Source organism: Rhinatrema bivittatum, chromosome 5, assembly GCF_901001135.1.
Source record: "Rhinatrema bivittatum chromosome 5, aRhiBiv1.1, whole genome shotgun sequence".
Taxonomy (NCBI): Eukaryota; Metazoa; Chordata; class Amphibia; order Gymnophiona; family Rhinatrematidae; genus Rhinatrema; species Rhinatrema bivittatum.
Genome location: NC_042619.1, coordinates 244,763,283 through 244,783,441, shown reverse-complemented (window position 1 = coordinate 244,783,441; position 20,159 = coordinate 244,763,283). Strand labels below are relative to the sequence as shown.

The 20,159-nt window shown below is 42.1% G+C and overlaps 1 protein-coding gene across 1 annotated transcript in view; it reads left to right on the top strand.

Annotated features, from left to right (window-relative positions):
* The window catches only part of DHRSX (dehydrogenase/reductase X-linked), a 363,656-nt gene that overhangs the window by 265,712 nt on the left and 77,785 nt on the right, over nt 1–20,159 (top strand). The window contains exon 5 of the mRNA XM_029603254.1: nt 14,815–15,022. Within this exon, the coding sequence (XP_029459114.1) occupies nt 14,815–15,022 (208 nt within the window). The remainder of the gene's footprint in view (nt 1–14,814; nt 15,023–20,159) is intronic.

The following is a 20,159-nucleotide window of genomic DNA, read 5'->3' as shown; positions in this document are numbered from 1 at the left end:
TGTAATTCGTATTGTTTGTTCTTCCTCTCTGGGATTTTGAGCCCCGCGTCCCGCGATTGCCCCTGACTCGTGAATCTAAAAAATTAGACCCAGAGTAATTTGCTGACTCACCTGAGTCACCCACTTTTTCTCCCTCAAGAAACCTCACTTTTCTATTATCTTTCTTTTTGTGCCACTCATCGGAATCTTCAGATGATTCATCTGATGATGAAAAATCGCCCTTTTTCTTATACTTTGGTCTCTTATTTGTCTGCATCCAATGATACACATACCCTCCATTATAATCTTTATCATCCCTTCTAAACTTTTCTATCTTCATTTGTTTGGTTTCCTGTTTGTATTCATCTAACTGAGTTTGTAACTCACTCAGGTGAGTCTGCAACGATTCTGGTGGAATCTCCTCCTGAATCTTAATCAACTCTAAATCAATTTCTTTAGTTAAGGTCTCCATCTGAACTTTCGTATTTTCTATGATCAAGATCATCAGATCATGCGAGCATTTATTGAGTATGGAGTTCCATTTCTGAACAAAACTCTCATCCTCACTAAATAATGACGGTGCCTTATTAATTCTTAACCCCCGTGGGATACGTTTACATAACAATATTCCGCCAGTGTGGCGGCGTGCAATTCCATCCTAATTACTTTTTTCCGATTATTGGCATAACTGTCCCAATTTCCCATCTTTTCACCAATGTTCGATGAATCGAATAAATGAAATCCAGCTAGAATATTATTAGCATCTTTTTCTGAATAGGAGTGCATATCTTCCATATTTTAACACCCTCAAAATGGTAACCAACACGGTAATTAAACAGAGGGAAATCCTAACACAACTCTCTGATATCCTATAAGCTATATTACTTCACAGAGAGACAACATACATAATATAATTTATTATTTATTTAGAAAACACAAGGTATTCACCTATCTAAACATTTTAAAATCTAAACTTACACATTCAACCACCATTCACACACCAACATAAAAATTCTGTGTTACACAAACAATTCTGAATTACAATTAACCAATACACATCGTTATTATAATTTTAAGACAAAGATTTATTTTATATTGCTTGACTTATTTTGTATATCCTATCCATGTCCTGTCCATGTCCTGTCCAACAAAGGATCTCCTTGTTTCGCCTTCCAATCAGGCTTCCTCAGGGACTTGGTCTCAAAAAAGCCGGTTGATTTTCTCCCAATATTTCTGTCTTGAGACCTCTTATGTTTATATCCTTACTAAACAACCAAAAACAACATACAAAAACTTTATCATTTTCTTCAAAAAGTTGATGAATCAACCAATGACCATTATATTAACCCACAGCTTACCTCTCAGAAAATAGAAATCTCCACACAATTTTTATTCTACCTTCAGTAAGTATGGCGAAGGTGAATCGATTGTGGTCAGGAGTGTTATAAAGTAAATGGTAAGTTTGTATTTAAAGGATATGTTATAAAGAATGTTTTATTGTTGGTTTTTAATAGATACAATGAGGCACACGCAAGGTTCCATAATGAATTAAGGCTTATGAATTATCGGAGGAATACTATTGGAGGCTTGGAACCAGTGTTGATGCTTGGTTGTAACGTTTTTCATTATTGAGCTATGTGAGTAAATTGGGATATGGGGTAAAAGTTTGGGATAGTTTTCTGGGGTAAGGTTTATATAACGTCATGGCTATTTTATTGTAGTGATCAAAAGTTGATTCTGGAAGAGGTGTCCATTTGGAAATAACCCTGACTTATATTGAAGGTAGAATAAAAATTGTGTGGAGATTTCTATTTTCTGAGAGGTAAGCTGTGGGTTAATATAATGGTCATTGGTTGATTCATCAACTTTTTGAAGAAAATGATAAAGTTTTTGTATGTTGTTTTTGGTTGTTTAGTAAGGATATAAACATAAGAGGTCTCAAGACAGAAATATTGGGAGAAAATCAACCGGCTTTTTTGAGACCAAGTCCCTGAGGAAGCCTGATTGGAAGGCGAAACAAGGAGATCCTTTGTTGGACAGGACATGGACAGGACATGGATAGGATATACAAAATAAGTCAAGCAATATAAAATAAATCTTTGTCTTAAAATTATAATAACGATGTGTATTGGTTAATTGTAATTCAGAATTGTTTGTGTAACACAGAATTTTTATGTTGGTGTGTGAATGGTGGTTGAATGTGTAAGTTTAGATTTTAAAATGTTTAGATAGGTGAATACCTTGTGTTTTCTAAATAAATAATAAATTATATTATGTATGTTGTCTCTCTGTGAAGTAATATAGCTTATAGGATATCAGAGAGTTGTGTTAGGATTTCCCTCTGTTTAATTACCGTGTTGGTTACCATTTTGAGGGTGTTAAAATATGGAAGATATGCACTCCTATTCAGAAAAAGATGCTAATAATATTCTAGCTGGATTTCATTTATTCGATTCATCGAACATTGGTGAAAAGATGGGAAATTGGGACAGTTATGCCAATAATCGGAAAAAAGTAATTAGGATGGAATTGCACGCCGCCACACTGGCGGAATATTGTTATGTAAAACGTATCCCACGGGGGTTAAGAATTAATAAGGCACCGTCATTATTTAGTGAGGATGAGAGTTTTGTTCAGAAATGGAACTCCATACTCAATAAATGCTCGCATGATCTGATGATCTTGATCATAGAAAATACGAAAGTTCAGATGGAGACCTTAACTAAAGAAATTGATTTAGAGTTGATTAAGATTCAGGAGGAGATTCCACCAGAATCGTTGCAGACTCACCTGAGTGAGTTACAAACTCAGTTAGATGAATACAAACAGGAAACCAAACAAATGAAGATAGAAAAGTTTAGAAGGGATGATAAAGATTATAATGGAGGGTATGTGTATCATTGGATGCAGACAAATAAGAGACCAAAGTATAAGAAAAAGGGCGATTTTTCATCATCAGATGAATCATCTGAAGATTCCGATGAGTGGCACAAAAAGAAAGATAATAGAAAAGTGAGGTTTCTTGAGGGAGAAAAAGTGGGTGACTCAGGTGAGTCAGCAAATTACTCTGGGTCTAATTTTTTAGATTCACGAGTCAGGGGCAATCGCGGGACGCGGGGCTCAAAATCCCAGAGAGGAAGAACAAACAATACGAATTACAATTTACGCCGGTGAGGGTGGATGGTAGAATAGATGGTGAGACTTTGGTCTTCAATTTATCTGATATGACACTTACTAAACCTATGTTAAATCTTTTGAATAGAGGATTGTCTTTTGTGCCGTGTAGTAAGAATGATGCATTTCAGACTCGTACCGAACTGCAAAAATTCTCCAGCGATCCAAATTTGATTTTTACTGTGACTCAAAATACAGGATTTACAGTATTTTTGGATATGAAAGTATCGGTTTATGAACACAGGTTGGTAACCAGTGTACATAGAAAATCTACAGATCGTAATACTTTATTGCATTATGGGAGTTTTCATCCAAGGATGCTTAAAAATAATATTCCAACGGGACAGTTCCTTCGTTATAGGCGCCTGTGCAGTACGACAGCAGAGTTTAAGGCACAGGCTTATCAATTATCTGAACGGTTTGTATCTAGGGGGTATAGTAAATCTGTAGTAAAAAAGGCCTATAAGCGGGCATTATATTCAAACAGGGACAATCTATTGATTCCAAATGTCAAAGAAAAATTGACTCGACCAGTTTGCACCATTCCTTACTCTGTAAAATCTGGTGGTATAAAACAAGCCATCTTAAAACATTGGCATATTTTGTCCAATAGTTCCCAATTTAGAGAGACACCAATTTTTGCAATGAAAAAGCGCCAGTCATTACGTGATCAATTAAGAAACTATAATGACCCGAGGGACCCTGATGATAGTTGTGGGCAATTTAGATGTGAGGCTTGTTCGGTTTGCTCTTCTGCAATGGTGTGCAAGGTTTTTGAACATTCCCATTTAAAGCATCCGTACAAGATTCCGGGGAGATTTGATTGTAATTCCAGCGGTGTAGTATACGCCATACTTTGCCCATGTGGGTTGATCTACGTGGGTCAAACGGCGCGTCCAATACGTTTAAGAATTATTGAGCATCGTAGTCGCATTAGGACGCGCCGAGAACATGCCCCTTTGGTAGAACATTGGGTGCTAAAAAATCATTCTGTTGATGAGATCCGATTTTTTGTGATTAATAAAGTTACATTAAAGTATGGTGGGGATTTGTCCGGAGCTTTGAGAAGAATGGAACAACGTTTCATTTTTAATTGGCGTACTGTTATACCATTGGGTTTAAATGATGCCATTGAATGGCATGCATTTTTCTAAATGAGAACTAATTGAAGGGGTGGAGAAATGAATTGTTTGAAGGATAGTATATAAAGTTTCAGGTATTCAACATCGTTACTTCATTTCCGGCGTAGAATGTTACGTCAGGTCACACGTAAGTATGGCGAAGGTGAATCGATTGTGGTCAGGAGTGTTATAAAGTAAATGGTAAGTTTGTATTTAAAGGATATGTTATAAAGAATGTTTTATTGTTGGTTTTTAATAGATACAATGAGGCACACGCAAGGTTCCATAATGAATTAAGGCTTATGAATTATCGGAGGAATACTATTGGAGGCTTGGAACCAGTGTTGATGCTTGGTTGTAACGTTTTTCATTATTGAGCTATGTGAGTAAATTGGGATATGGGGTAAAAGTTTGGGATAGTTTTCTGGGGTAAGGTTTATATAACGTCTTGGCTATTTTATTGTAGTGATCAAAAGTTGATTCTGGAAGAGGTGTCCGTTTGGAAATAACCCTGACTTATATTGAAGGTAGAATAAAAATTGTGTGGAGATTTCTATTTTCTGAGAGGTAAGCTGTGGGTTAATATAATGGTCATTGGTTGATTCATCAACTTTTTGAAGAAAATGATAAAGTTTTTGTATGTTGTTTTTGGTTGTTTAGTAAGGATATAAACATAAGAGGTCTCAAGACAGAAATATTGGGAGAAAATCAACCGGCTTTTTTGAGACCAAGTCCCTGAGGAAGCCTGATTGGAAGGCGAAACAAGGAGATCCTTTGTTGGACAGGACATGGATAGGATATACAAAATAAGTCAAGCAATATAAAATAAATCTTTGTCTTAAAATTATAATAACGATGTGTATTGGTTAATTGTAATTCAGAATTGTTTGTGTAACACAGAATTTTTATGTTGGTGTGTGAATGGTGGTTGAATGTGTAAGTTTAGATTTTAAAATGTTTAGATAGGTGAATACCTTGTGTTTTCTAAATAAATAATAAATTATATTATGTATGTTGTCTCTCTGTGAAGTAATATAGCACTCTTAATGCTGCCATCTTGAATTTCCCAATAATGCACTTATTAAACAGAAATTTACATAATCAATATTGCCTTAATCACATGCAAATTATTCTATCAAAGAAGGAAATTAGGCATAATGAAATGTTTTTCTGTCTCCTTGTTTTGAAAGTGGGAACATTTTGCTTGGCAGTGTGCTGCTCGGAGCAGACCTTTGTCAGTCTGCCATGTTTAATCCATTAAAGGAACTCCAGTAATAAAGAGCTTTGATGATCTCCCTGCTGCTCTGAGTTGTTCTCCCTTTGGACAGTTGCAGAAGATCCGAAGCAGTTCACAGAAAATAGAAGGGAGAAGTGGTAGACAGAGAAATACTTCAATTGACGTAATGCTCCATTAAAAGAAAAGAAGGAATTGCAGAGGAAAGTAATGTTCAGGATTATAATTTCAGCAACGGACATCCTCAGATGTCAGTAAAGCACTGTCTAATGGTGACAGGTTCAAGAAAAAAAAAATCATCCAAGATTAGTACTTAAGAGGTCAGTTTTAAAAGGGATCTAACCAGCTAAGGAAAGCTTTAGTTGACTAAATCAAAGCTTTTGAAAACTGACTAGGAGATCCTAAAGTTAGCTGACCAAGAAATGGGCAAGCCAGAGGCAGAGTTAGGGCAAGAAGAAGGCTTGGCTGGCTGATTTGTAGCACAAACTGGCTAACTTTAAGGATATTAATAGCAGGCCCAACTATAACTTGCTATGTTTATCTTTACTTAGCTGGCTATCTTTAGCCCTCTCATTGTACTTAGCTCATTATCTATACTTAGCTGGCTATTTGTACTTAGCTGGCTATTTGTGCTTAGCTATCAATTGTTAGCAGCTAATGGGCTATGTTTATATAGCCAAGTGAGAAGAGCATAAATCTAGCTGGATAGATTTAGGTTGACTTTGAGCTGAAAATATTTAGCTGAAATTCCATTCAACCCTAGCCAGCCAGCCAAGATTTGGCTGGCTAAATGAGGCGTTCCACCGTGACCGGAGACAGACTCATAAATATGTTAAAAAAAAGAAAAAAAGGGAAACATGAATTAATAGTTGTTTGAGTAGTAATTCTTTTTTGCTGAATAAATATCCATAGGGAGAGTAATTTTCAAACAAAGTAAAGCTTTACCTGCAGATATGACCTTTTAGAAATTTGTGTTACTGATATATGCATAAAATTACATGCATTCATGCTACATACATGGACTTTTATGCACATAGGGGAGAAGCATCCCAGAGGTCTGGAGTCTGGACAGGGTTGGGACATACACACATACTTTTCTCATTTTAAAATGTGTGTAAGTGTGTAAATTCTCTCTGGAAAGTTACGCATGCCAAATAGCAGGTATGATTGCATGCACGTAGGTTTGCCGGGATCATTTTCAAAGCAGATTTATGCATGTAAGCCCATTTTGAAAATTGGTGTAACTTTATGCACAAATTTTCTGTCTAATTTAGGCATGATGTTATAAATTGCCCCCATAAAAGTCAAGCATATTCAATATTCAGAAATTTTTTTTAAAAGATTTGTTAACATTTTATTGAGGCTGATCCTGGCAAAACATTTGGCCAACATAATTGCCTCAAATAAACACATGCAGTACTCTGAATTGTCTGTCCTTTTCTCATTAAAATAACGACTGCTAATAATTAGGAAATATTGCACGGACAACAGCATGAATTGCAATCAAAGGGGCTTCTCTGCTTCCGTTTACCACCAGTGGTCTAAGGTATACATGCAAGACCATCTTCATCTCTAAAACAGCTGTACACTGAAAGATCCATGCGCCCCAAAACTTTGTCAGGGTAACTGTGGGGTTTACCTGGCCAAATCTTTGGTTTCCAAAATTCCCCCCACCCCAGCTCTCCATTTAATTTTTTTTCTGAGCAACTTATTACCAACACAAAATCTAGCCAGATGTTGGGGCATTCCAGGGGTGGGGTTTAGCTTTACCAATCAGCACTGATTTTCAGATAAAGTTATCTAAGGTAAGTCTGGTCATGCTGGAGGGTTGTCCTAAAGTTATCCAGATATCTTTATCTGGTTAACTGACTTTAGTGGGTAACGGATATCCAGATAACGTTTTCACTCCCTGGCTTACTCATTATGGACCTCTTAGCTTTTATCAGGATTAAAAAATATTCAGATCCATTCATAGAAAAACTGGCTGCCATCTTCTGCTTTAAGTTAAGTTGCACATACTTTAAACGAGTACTGTATATAGTACTATATGGGGTTGGCTGAAATGGACAGGATAATGTGCAGTAGCAATGCAAAAACTGTATGGAACTGAATTCAGTGGGAATTAAGACTCAGGAAGATTTCAAGAAATTTAGCCTGGAAGTTTTTTTTGTTTGTATTTATTTTTATTAATTTTCAAACATACTTGTTGCAACATTGCTTTAGTAACATGAGTTAGCAAATAATTGTAGAGAAACTAACAGTCATTCTAATAATCATCTGTTCAACCAACCAACCAACCAACCAACCAACCCTTCCCTCCCTACCCTCCAACCCTCCCATCCCATCTCATCCCATCCTCCAGCACCCTAAGCGGAGACCAAGATGTGCACAAAATGTCAATAGTACTCCAAGTACCACAGTGTTTAAAAATCACACTGTAGTTGCATGGTCCACGTCAAGAGGTAATGAGTGAGCAAAGAGCCGCCAAGTCGTTTGAAACTGAAGTTGTTTCTTCTGGGAGTGGCGTTATGTAGATTTCCTTTCCAGAAGGAAGAGATCTAACATACAGTCTGCCCATTCCTTCAGGGACGGTGGAGTGGGAGACAGCCAGTGGCGTAATACCCTGGAAGTTTAGTATATGGAAATGATCTTGTATTGGCGTGAGGTTATTGGGAGTCACCTGCAGGTAAGCCAGTCTACTCTAGGATTCCATAACTGGCCTTTATTGTAATATACATTTTAACAGAAAGCAAATATATCCTGGCTTAACATTAGCAGGGTTATATATATATATCTCAAGTTACAAGTCCCTTCTCGTCAGGGTCATTCAGGTTCGGTAGCAACTCAGAAAGCAAACTCACAGGTCAGTCTGGCCCAGGTCAGGATCCGGTGTTCACACAGGCGTTCAGTGCTTCACCTGGCAGGCGCAGATACCCCTATGAACAGAAACATGAGGATCCATGCTCTGGCCCTCAGCTCTCGGATTGCACAGAACTTCCAGCAACCCCTTATAAATCCATGAGGACCAAACTGGATCCTTAGCGGCATGGTTTGAGAGAATAAGCAAGGCTTTTCTGGCTGACTCAGCCTCTATTCATGGCTCAGAGAAAAGGATTCAGCTCCCAAGCAGGGGTTTCCCTTACAGTTGGTTACAGCACTATAAGATATATATATAGAGAGAGAGAGACAGAGGTCAATATTCAAAAGAGCTTGTCCGTCTAAATACAAGACTTAGCTGGGCAAACCCTGTGTTTTGAGTATTCCTTTAAGATGAACGGTTAGCCGGATGCAAAAGGGGCAGGATGTGGGCGTTCCAGGGCATGGTTTATGTTTACCTGGCTAGCTCTGAATATCGTATTAAATGCCAGTACCGACTTCTCCCACTGACTACATTTAAGTCAGCGGGAGAAGCCGGTACTGGCATTTAATATGCATTTATTCACTTCCCTGGCTTTCTGATTGGTCCTTTCACTAAACATCTTAAATGCCGGTATAGCTCTCTGCCAGTGCCAGAGTTTAATACTGCCAGCGGGAGGAGGACAGAAGCTTTCCTTCTCCCGCTGGCTTAACTGTAGCTTTTGGGGGTTGGGGAATGGGAGAGGGAGGATCATACGGATGTGGAATTTGGGGGGGGGGGGGGGTGTGGAGGATCGGGGCTGTTCTGAACGCTACAAATGGGAGGAGGGAGCAGGAAGGAACGGGGCTGCTCAGATCCCTACAGTAAACTGGCTAAGGGCTAAATTATCTGGATGACTTTATCCAGCTAACTGTAGCCTTGTATATTCAATGAAAGATTGATCCCGCTGAATATTTGGCTGCAGTTTTACCTGGGGAACTTTGCTGCTGGCCGACTTACTGAATATTTACCTCATCCTTACTCAAGGTGAAGAAAAATTATTTAAAACTATAATTGAAAAGGTAAGAAAAAAAATACCAGGATCTGTTTGATTGTTTCCCATCTTTTCCTGGGGCTCCAGTTTTGATTAATTTCTTGAGAAAGACTAACCAGGACTCAGAGACCAGTTGGGAATGCAAAAGCAGGAAGTGGCTCCAAGTTACTGAGCAAAATAACATTTCCATTAAGTTTTTTTTTTGGTTTTTTTTTCATTTTCTATGGGTGTACGCCTGCACCAGTAGATTTCAACTTAGGTGACTTTTGGCTTGGCCAGGCTGAAATCCTATTGAAAAAAAAAAAAAAGGCAGATTACTTTTGGTTGACTGCACTGTACTATGGTTTAGGAAAAAATTTCTCCAAAAACGATCAGGTATATTATTACTCGCTCTGACAAATCTTGTTTCAAAGGAAGTTTTCCATATCTTTTTTTTTCCGTGGTGCCCGGGAGCTTTCCCCTCAGTGGTTGATGAGATTGTTCTGTAAATGATGGTGCAAAGGGCTGACAGTTTCCACATGAGGATTCCCTCTTGCCTCTGCAGCCTGTGCATGTTGTGAACTGTTTTACAAAGCTAATGGCAGGATCGAGAATGACAGCATGGAAATTGTAGGTTTGGCTTAGCACAAGCCCGACATTTGTTTTCTTCCATCTTTATCTGTCCTTCCTGCTCTCTCTCTCTCTCCACTCCTTTTGGGCTGTTCTTCCGGCCCATTGCGCAGTAACGCTGATTCCATGCAAAACAAGATAAAGCGAGGTACGCTAAGTACACTGGTGAGTGTGGGAGGCTGCAGTGCCTCTACAAGCTTCCTTTCCATTCCTCCACGGTATGGACTGCACTGTATTGCACAGCCAATAACATTTTGTAACGTGTGGTTTTGATGAGGAAGGTGGTGAGTTTCCAGCTTATCAAAACTGGGCTAGCAGTGCTTCTGAAATGATTTTATCAAAGCGGGATTATATGCTGTGAGTGCCATACAGTCATGTACCATCAATTTCTTATCGCGGGGCTCTTGCTATTAGCCAGTTTCTCAGCAGCTGCTAGCCTCACTTGTTGCAGAAAATAATTTATCACGGGCTCCTGGGAGCCCCCTCCAGTACATTACTGCAGGCATGACAATTAAATTCATCTCTCTGCTTGAAAAAATGAATAGCTAAATCTCTTTAAGTAATATCAGATTTAGTCCATTACATAATAATTTAAACTTTCTGTCTGAAAAAAAAAAAATCTATCACCTAATTCTATTAACATCAGAAACATTTAAGGGCATATTTATAAGGGGTATAAAATGGGAGCTATGGGATTTATTTTTCCCAGGACAGAGGTGCTACAGTGATGTTTGGTGAGAAGGCTTCCAGTTTGTGTTTTTTTCTCTGAATATAGAAGGGAGAGTGGAGCTAGAAAGGTTCTCCTGGAGAGTCTCCTGTGAGCCTAGGCCAGAAAAGTCTGGGTATCCTGTTTGTTGAGCTAAGGATGGAGACCGGCAGGACATAGATTAGCTTAGAAACAGTATTCCTGATCTGCCAATGGTCACGCTGCCCTGGGAGAGTCGTCAGATTCCGTAAATACTTTATCCGTGACCAGAGAATGATCACCCACTCAATCTAACTAATTGAGTTGGAAGTTAGTGGAGATTGTTCTGTGCAGGTGAGTGACTTTTTAAATCTTCGTTGATATCTGAAATACTGCAAGGTTCTGAGTCTGGAAAAAGTACACTTTCTTCTAGCCTAGAGGTGCAGGATTAGAGGACTGAACTACCAAATTGATAAATGCAAATCAACTTCTGCTGGATTACATGTAAATAAGCTGTTTGTTTTGTTGTGAATAATTGCCAGCTATCTACCTCTAAGTAAAAAGAAAACCCTTTGGGAATATCAAGCATGCGTGATGTTTTATTATAAGAATCAAGGCCTTGAATGTTAGGTGTTCCTCTAGCAGAGGGTCTTGAAGATTTATCTTCTCCCCTATGTAAAAGAACCTCTCTGCCTGTCTTCTTGTTTAGGAATGAGCAAGAACTACATCTGCAAATGTTATTGGCCTATGCACTTGTTTTGCTAATTGTGTGTTTATCAGACAGAAAGAGGGGGAATTTTAAAACTACTCGCATTGATGCAAAGTCTGCTGGTACTTTCTACCTACAGAATTTGCACTCATTTTCTAAGTGAAAGTTATCCCTGAAAAACTGCCCATGCACATTTACGCTTCCTAATTTGTGTGAGAAAATTATAATGCCTGGGAACTTTTGTGTTGTGGGGGAGGAGAAAAAGGATCCATGCCTACTTACAATTTTGGTCCAAATTTGAGAAGGGAGGTTTTGGGGAAAAATCAGTTTCCTCCATTGTGCTTATAGAAAAAGAGGAGAATGTGGTAGAGGCGAAGGGAAGGGTAGAGTAAATGTTATGTTTTTGTAAGAATGTGAACCCTGGGTTGAGATGAGAAGTCTCTGCCCACAGGGAGGAACCCTGTGAGCCTCACCGTCAGCAGGTGTAGTCTCAGTGGCGTGGGACACAGCTAGAAGTAGAGACTTTATTATGAAGGAAAGAAAAAGTAATGTCCACAGAGTTTTGATGTACTAATACAGTCCTGAGCAATGGGGAATACCCAGAGCGAGACCACAGAAGAGAAGATCCGGTAGTGACCCTAGGAGCGGGGTATGCCGGGGATCCCCTCTGATGAGTGTAGGCACCTCAGGAATACAGATCTGGTAGTGGCCCATGGAGCGGGGTATGCCGAGGATGTCTGTACAGTAGATGTTGAAGAACTGGTAGAGATGCTGGAACCCGGAAGAGGCTCCTGTAGTTGATGTGTCTATACTCTGTAGCACAGAAAAGCTGAATAGCCTCTACTGAAGGAAAGCGGTAGTGGCCCAAGGCTCGGGGTACACTGTGGGAAATCCTTAATACAGTTTGTGTAGTAGAAGTCAGTAGAGGTACTCACAAGAGATGGTTCCAGGAAAGAGAGACCTGAAAAGCAGGTCTGGTAACGGTCAGGCAGGTAGGCCCTCCGAGGAGCGGTTAGCCAGGAACGCAGGGGAGCCCCCGAGGAGTGGGTACTCAGAGCGTTAGATACCAAGACCAGTCAGAAACAGGAAGTCCTTGCATGAGGTGGATTCAGCAAGACGGAACTCCTTGCTAACTCGAGGAAGGCAAGGGCCAGTCAGATTAAGTACACTAGCGGATTGACATCATCAGGAGGGGACGCCCCCAAGGTTCCCGCCATGACATGTTCAAATGAGACCCTTGCGCGTGAGCGCCTAAGTAATTCCAGGTCCAAAATGGCAGTTGGCAGCACCCACGCTGTCCCGGGAACGCCGGAGAGGTCAGTGGGGATTAGCAGAGACTGCCATTCTTCCCAGACTTGACAGTGAAGGGAAAAAAGAGGTGAGCATGAGAGGTCGCAGCCATCTGCGATCGACAGGCATAACAGTAAATAAGTGGGAGAGAGGTAGGCAGAGGTGACCTGGTTGAAAACTGGAGACTAATTTTGTGAACCTAGTCATGGAAGTAGTCAGCCACAGTCTGGGCAGAGAGTGAAGGGGGTTGGGAGGTGAAGGCATTTTGAGGAGGGAATTGAGAAAGGCAGAGACTGAGGGTTGGATGAATTGCCCGTAGAGGCAAAAACTCATAATAAAAACTTTAAAAAATATATCCAAAAAAGGAAACCTGTGAGGGAGTCAGTTGGACTGTTAGATGACCGAGGGGTTAAAGGGTCTCTTAGGGAAGATAAGGGCATTGTAGAAAGACTAAATTAATTCTTTGCTTTTGTGTTTACTAATGAGGATATTGGAGAGAGGCCGGTTCCAGAGATGGTTTTCAAGGGTAATGAGTCAGGTGAACTGAACCAAATCACTGTGAAACCTGGAAGATGTAGTAGGCCAGATTGACAAACTAAAGAGTAGCAAATCACCTGGACCGGATGGTATGCACCCCAGGGTTCTGAAAGAATTAAAAAATGAAATTTCAGATCTATTAGTTAAAATTTGTAACCTAACATTAAAATTATCCATTTTATCTGAAGACTGAAGGGTGGCCAATGTAACCCCAATATTTAAAAAAGGCTTCAGGTGTGATCTGGGAAATTGTAGACCAGTAAGCCTGACTTCAATGCTGGGAAAAATAGTGGAAACTATTCTAAAGATCAAAATCACAGAGAATATAGAAAGACATGGTTTAATGGAACACAGCATGGATTTACCCAAGGCAAGTCTTGCCTCACAAATCTGCCTCATTTTTTTGAAGGGGTTAATAAACATGTGGATAAAGGTGAACCAGTAGATGTAGTGTATTTGGATTTTCAGAAGGTGAGAGGTTTCTAAGAAAACTAAAATGTCATGGGATAGGAGACGATGTCCTTTTGTGGATTACAAACTGTTTAAAAGACAGGAAACAATGTACTCTCGCCCTAGCTTGATAGCAGCTAATTAGAGAGTGCATCAAACTAGGTCAATAGTACAATGTACATATCTCATCTTTGTGTACCTTTCCTCACTTCAAATCACATCAAATCTTCGCTGATGTGTACTGTGCTGTTCGTACATCTCATTGTGCATGTAAAACTGCACTCCAAACCCTAGACTACCACCAAAACCTCCCCTCGAGTTACTAGTTCACCCTCCTACAGTGGTATAAATAGTTGACTAGTATATGTGCCATCCCAGAACCTCGGGCTACTCTTTCTCCTTCTCTCTCTCTCTCTCTCTCTCTATCCTATTCCTCCTATTTCTGGTGTTATAACCTGCGTTATGCTATTGCACACAAATTAAACATTCCTCATTTTCATAAACTTCGCCCAAACTCCTCCCTTTTGACTAAATTTTAAAAATTTGCATATGCATCTCGCGATGCGATAAATAATGCATGCGTTATGGTGTTATCGCAGATGTTAGAGCCCTAACACCTGTGTTAAGGCCCTAATGCATTTTGATGAATGACCCTGTTAGTTTGCTTTATCTTTCTTTTCTTGTCCACACAGGGCACACCAAAAATAACTAAAAATAGACAATTATATATACTATATTATTATGTAATGCTCACATATGCACATATTTTCTGATATCGGAAAGGTGTCAGTTACTGTGAAAAACCGATAATATTTCTTCACTGTTTCTTATTCATTTATTTAACATTTTTATATCCCGCTCAAACCACAGCTCCAGGCAGATAACATTCATAAAAACACAAAATAAATTCATACATAAAACATGACAAATGAGTTGATAAGAATATTCACTTCTGATCACTTCTGATGTTGATGTCCCATATCTTGACACTGTTCACTATTTCAGAGGCTTCTATTCTTGTGGCACAACAAATGAGCAGCTTATATACCAGAGGTGAGAGAGCAAGGGTGTGGAAATGTGTGGTGGTTACAACACACTGCCGTTCATCTTCTGAACTTGTGTTTTATCTGCCTTAGCTGGAGTGATGCTGGTCCCTGAAAGGAAGACAGTGGACGGATTTGAAGAACACTTTGGGTTGAACTACCTGGGACACTTCCTTTTAACAAATCTCCTTCTGGAGACGCTGAAAGAGTCAGGAACGCAAAGTTGCAGTTCACGAGTTGTTACGGTCTCCTCAGCCACCCATTATGTCGGAGAGCTTCGGCTTGATGAGTTACAAAACAGGTAGACATACCCTTTTACTGTTTTATTTCTGATAGCTGTGGCATGAGGAGATTAAAAGCAGGTCGCACACAGCCTGCTATTAGCAACCTGCTGTGATAGACTCAAACAATTATTACTGCTGCTGGTTCGGCACAGTTCCCTAGAAATACAGTGCCTCGGTGCAGTCCTAGTTATAATGTCTATTTTATTTTTTATTTATATTCTGCCTTTTGGCACTTTAAAGTGGATTACTGTAAGTATTTCCCTATTCCCAGAGGATTTACAATCTGTAAGGAGGTAATCTTCAAAAGGATTTACGCACATAAAAGTAGCATATATGGGAGGCATTTTCAAAAGCCCACTTGTAAAACCCCATTTTAAGCACGTAAATCCTTTTGAAAATCATCCCCTAAGTTTATACCTGAGGCAATGAAGCATAGAGTGAATTGCTCAAAGTGACAAGGAGCAGCAGTGGGATTTGAACCCTGGTTTCCCTAGTTCACAGCCCGCTGCTCTAAGCATCATCTCATGTAGTCTGGTTGCAGAGCACCATTCTTTGAGTGTTCCGTAATGATTGCTTTATAATTTGGAAGGGCTGCATACCTATTACACTTTGCACTGTGAAAGGTTTTTCATCCTATGAAAAACATAACAGGTAACAAATAAAAAGATAAAGATCATTAATACTTGTGTTAGGATAAGGATGCCTGTATTCTCCAATGTCAAGCAGGATGGTGGTCCTCACACATGGGTGATATCATCAGATGGAGCCCAATGCAGAAAACCTATGTCAACGTTTTTAGAAACTTTGACCAAGCACACTGAGCATGCCCATCATGCCCTTTGTCACGTGTCCATGCGGGGGTCCCTCTTCAGTCTCTCTTTTCTACGGAGATGTGAGCCTTGCAGTTTGATTGAACTGTAAAAGGTTTTGGCTTTTTGCCTTGTGGAAAATTTTGATTTGCATTTTTTTGCGATCTTTTTTACTTTGGTCCATCACTGGGTCCCTCTCTGTACCTCCCCATATTGTCCCCAGTCAAGGTTTTCAGTATTCGGGTAAGTTTCTCTTTGTGGTCGGTTCCCCCTGTGGTAGTGGTGTTGCCTTGTGCCCATCTTCCATCGATGCCTACCACCATCATTCTGTGGTTTTCCCATTTGTTTTACCCTGTTATGGCCGCATCTGGTTTTTGAAGATGCCCCCATGCCTATCACTGATCCTCATAATGTTTGCATCCTCTGCCTGGGGGTATCGCATGACATCCAGGGTTGCCGCTTGTGCGTCCAGGAAGTCCGAGCCATTGGCATCAGCGGAATTGGAGAACCTCAGAGCCACACCAGTGGACACCACGTCATCGACATTGGCGGGATTATAGGTTCTGTCGAGGTCGCTGGTGGATAGGGGTGCCAGAGATGACAGCTGTTGATCTCCTCTGGGCTGAGGATGTCAGGTTCATCATCCTCAACCTCCATCAATGCCCAGATTATGTGACAGTCTCCACCGGTCCTGAAGCTAGTCGCCAATCCCCCTCACAGATCCAAGGAAGACCTAGCCACCCCTCCTTCCTCCCAGTCAGTTTGGCATCTGCAACGTTTGAGGAGGAGCTGGAGCATTGAGTCCAGCTAGCGGTGGAGTGGGCACTACAGGGTTTCGGTCCCTCGGCACCGACAGCACTGGAGCCAGTGCCACCCATGTTTGTGCCACTTCTGGAAAAGCTCAGTGTGCTCAACGGTGCCTTACTGACCCAGCTGGCATTGGTTCCTGGGATAGCACCGGTGCTCAGCGGGGCACAAGGCCTCCCCCTACCAATATGGTGGTCATCACCTGTTCCTCGAGGAGGAAACTTCATCGAGGCCTGTAGTCCCCCATCCAGTTCCATTGGTGCCTGCACCTCTGGATATTGGCCGGGTAGTTAGGGCCTCATCCCCTGTGGTATGTAGTGAATATGAGGGTCCCTATGTCCTCTGGGGGGATGATCAGAAAGAATCCTCCTCTGAGGATTTGGATGGTCTCCTATCAGACTCTTCTTCTCTAGAGGAGTGAAGGAGGTCTCCACTTGAGGACTTAACCTTCGCAAGGTTTGTCAGGGTGATGGCGGAGGCCATCCCATTCCAGCTTTTGACTGAAGAAGATGCCAGGCACAAAATGCTTGAGGTTCTTCAGTTCATGGAGCCTCCTAAGGAGATTGTGGTGGTCCCGGTGCACGAGATCCTTACTGAGTTGCTGCTGAGGATTTGGGATCACCCCCTCACAGTGCCTCCCTGTGAATAAGAAGGCAGACAGGGTTTACCTCTTCCAAAAGGCTGCTGGATTCGATAAGCATCAGCTGCCCCACCAGTCGATGGTGGTCAAGTCTGCCCTCAAAAGGGCCAAGCGCTCTCAGACCCACTCCTGGGCGGAAAGACCACAGGGCATCGGACGCTCTAGGAAGGAAGGTGATCTAGGGTGTCATTGTTATTGCCTGCATCGCTGCCTACCAGCTCTACATGAGCCAATACTCAAGGGACATCTGGTAGCAGGTGCAGGAGGTGTCTGAGCAGCTGCCTCAACAGCAGCAAGACACCCTCATGTTGCTGGTGCACAAGAGTATGCAGTGTGGAAAACACGAGGTCCGTGCGACCTATGATGTTTTCGAAACAGCATCAAGGGTCTCTGCAGTGGAAATTGGCACCCGCAGTCTGGCATGGCTGCTGGCCTCAGATTAGAGGTACAGGAACAACTTGCTGATGTGTCGTGCACTGGAGAGAATCTCTTCAGAGATAAGGTGAAGGATGCTGTGGCCCAACTCTGGGACCATCATGAAACTCTCCAACTCTCTGCTAGCACTCCGGACCTATCCTCCTCATCTAGGCAGCCATCGAGGCTGGGGCCAAGGAAGTCTTTCTTTTGCCAAAGGAAGTACTATCCTCCGCCTTTTCGATCCCATCCACACCATCAAAGCTCCTGCAGCCATCCCAAGTAGCAGAAAGCTCCCAAGCCCCAGCCAGCAACTCAGTCAACTCTAGGGACGGGGTTTTGACTGGGCTGTAGGAAGAGTAAGCCAGTTGCCCATTCCTGGAACAATGGACCCTCCGGTCGGGGCAGGCTGCAGTTCTTTGTGAACCAGTGACCCAGTGTAACCTTGGACCAGTGGGTTTTGTCCATCATCTGCCATGGATACCAATTAAATTTATTGGGTGTCCTATCAAATTGCCCTCCATGCCTATAATGGGGGCCAGTAGTGCATCAGGAGGTACTACAAGTGGAGTTCTCATCCCTCTTAATGGCCAGCGTGGTCCAGCCTGTACCACCAAGGCAAAGAGGGTGGAGATTCTATTCCAGGTACTTTCTGATTCCAAAGAAAACAGGAGGACTCCATCCCATCCTAGACCTGAGAGCCTTGAACAGATTTTATTTATGTATTTATATACCGCCGCTCATCAGAGATATCGCGTTGGTGTACAGGGAACAAAAACATACGCCGGAGCTTACTTTTCTTTTTCTTTTCTTAGAAACCATCTTGAACTTTTCTTTTCTAAGAAAAGAAAAGTTCAAGATGGTTTCCCTGGGCATATTTATCCCCCTTTTGCAAGAAGGGAACTGGATGTACTCCCTCGAACTAAAGGACGCATACACCCATTTAGAGATCTTCCCTGGTCACAGGAAGTATCTCAGATTTGTGGTGGGAAAATCGCACTTTCAGTACTGGATGTTGCCATTCGGGCTCGTTTCTGCCCCACGGGTCTTCACAAAATGCCTGATCATGGTGATGGTGCACCTCCAGAGACTGGAAGCACAAGTTTTCTTGTATCTAGTCAATTGGCTGGTCAAGAGCACATCTCAGGCTGGGGCCACCCGGTCCATTCGCTTGACCATTCAGGTTTTGGAGTCACTAGGGTTCATTCTCAATTACCCAAAATCCCATCTCAGTCCGTCACCTCAATTGGATTTCATCGAAGTCCTGCTAGACACGGCTCAACACAGGGCCTTTCTGCCACGCCAGAGAGCTGTCAATCTGGCGACCATTGCGACAGAAGTTCAACACAGCCTGGCACATGTTGAGACTGTTGGGTCACATGGCAGCAACTATCCATGCCACTCCCTTGGCACGCTTACACATGCACAGAGCCCAATGGAACCTGAGGTCGCAGTGGTGCCAGGCCACTCAGAGCCTCCAGGATTGCATCCGAGTCACCCCGTCACTCCAATCTGGAATGGGGGATTTCCTTTCGGAGTCTCACTACTTAAATTGTGCTAACTATGAATGCATCTACCCTGGGGTGAGGAGCTCATGTAGATCGGTTTGGCACCCAGGACTGTGGTCCACTCAGGATCATTCTTGTCAAATCAACTTCCTGGAGCTTCGGGCGATCAGGTACATGCTATGGGCTTTCAGAGATCAGCTGTCCAAGAAAGTTGTCCTGATCCAGACCAACAACCAAGTAGCCATGTGGTATGACAACAAGCAGGGAGGCACAGGATCGTACCTCCTGTGTCAGGAAGCGGTCCAGATCTGATCCTGGGCCATGGCCCACAGGATGGTGCTAAGGTCCATGTACCTGGCTGGAACAGAGAACGTGATAGTGGACAGGCTGAGTCGAGTCTTCAGATCCCATGAGTGGTCCTTGGACCAAGGGGTAATGAATCATATTTTCTGCCTCTGGGGGAGTCCCGACGTACATCTGTTCGCGTTGCCTGGCAACCGGAAGGTGCCTCTGTTCTGCTCCCTGTCCAGGTCAGATGGCAAACCAGCCTCAGACACCCTTGCCTGTCATTGGGGCAAAGGTCATCTGTATGAGTATTCTCTGATTCCCTTAGTGGTGAAGACTCTCTTGAAGCTTCGCAAGGACAAAGGGACTGTGATCCTCATAGCCCCTCACTGGCTGAGACAGGTCTGGCTTCCACTCCTGCAGGACTTGTCCATCCGGAAACTGATCAGTCTGGGGACTTCCCCAGATCTCATCACACATGATCAGGGCAGGCTGTGGCATCCCAACCTTCAGGCCCTGTTGCTCACAGCCTGGATGTTGAGAGGTGAATCCTGCAGCCACTTGATATTTCTGAGGTTGTGTCTTGGGTTCTGGTGACTTCCAGAAAGCTTTCTACTAGAAAGTTCTACAGACTGAAGTGGAGGAGGTTTTCCGTGTGCTGAGCAGAAGGCCCTAGGTGCGTTCTCCTGTG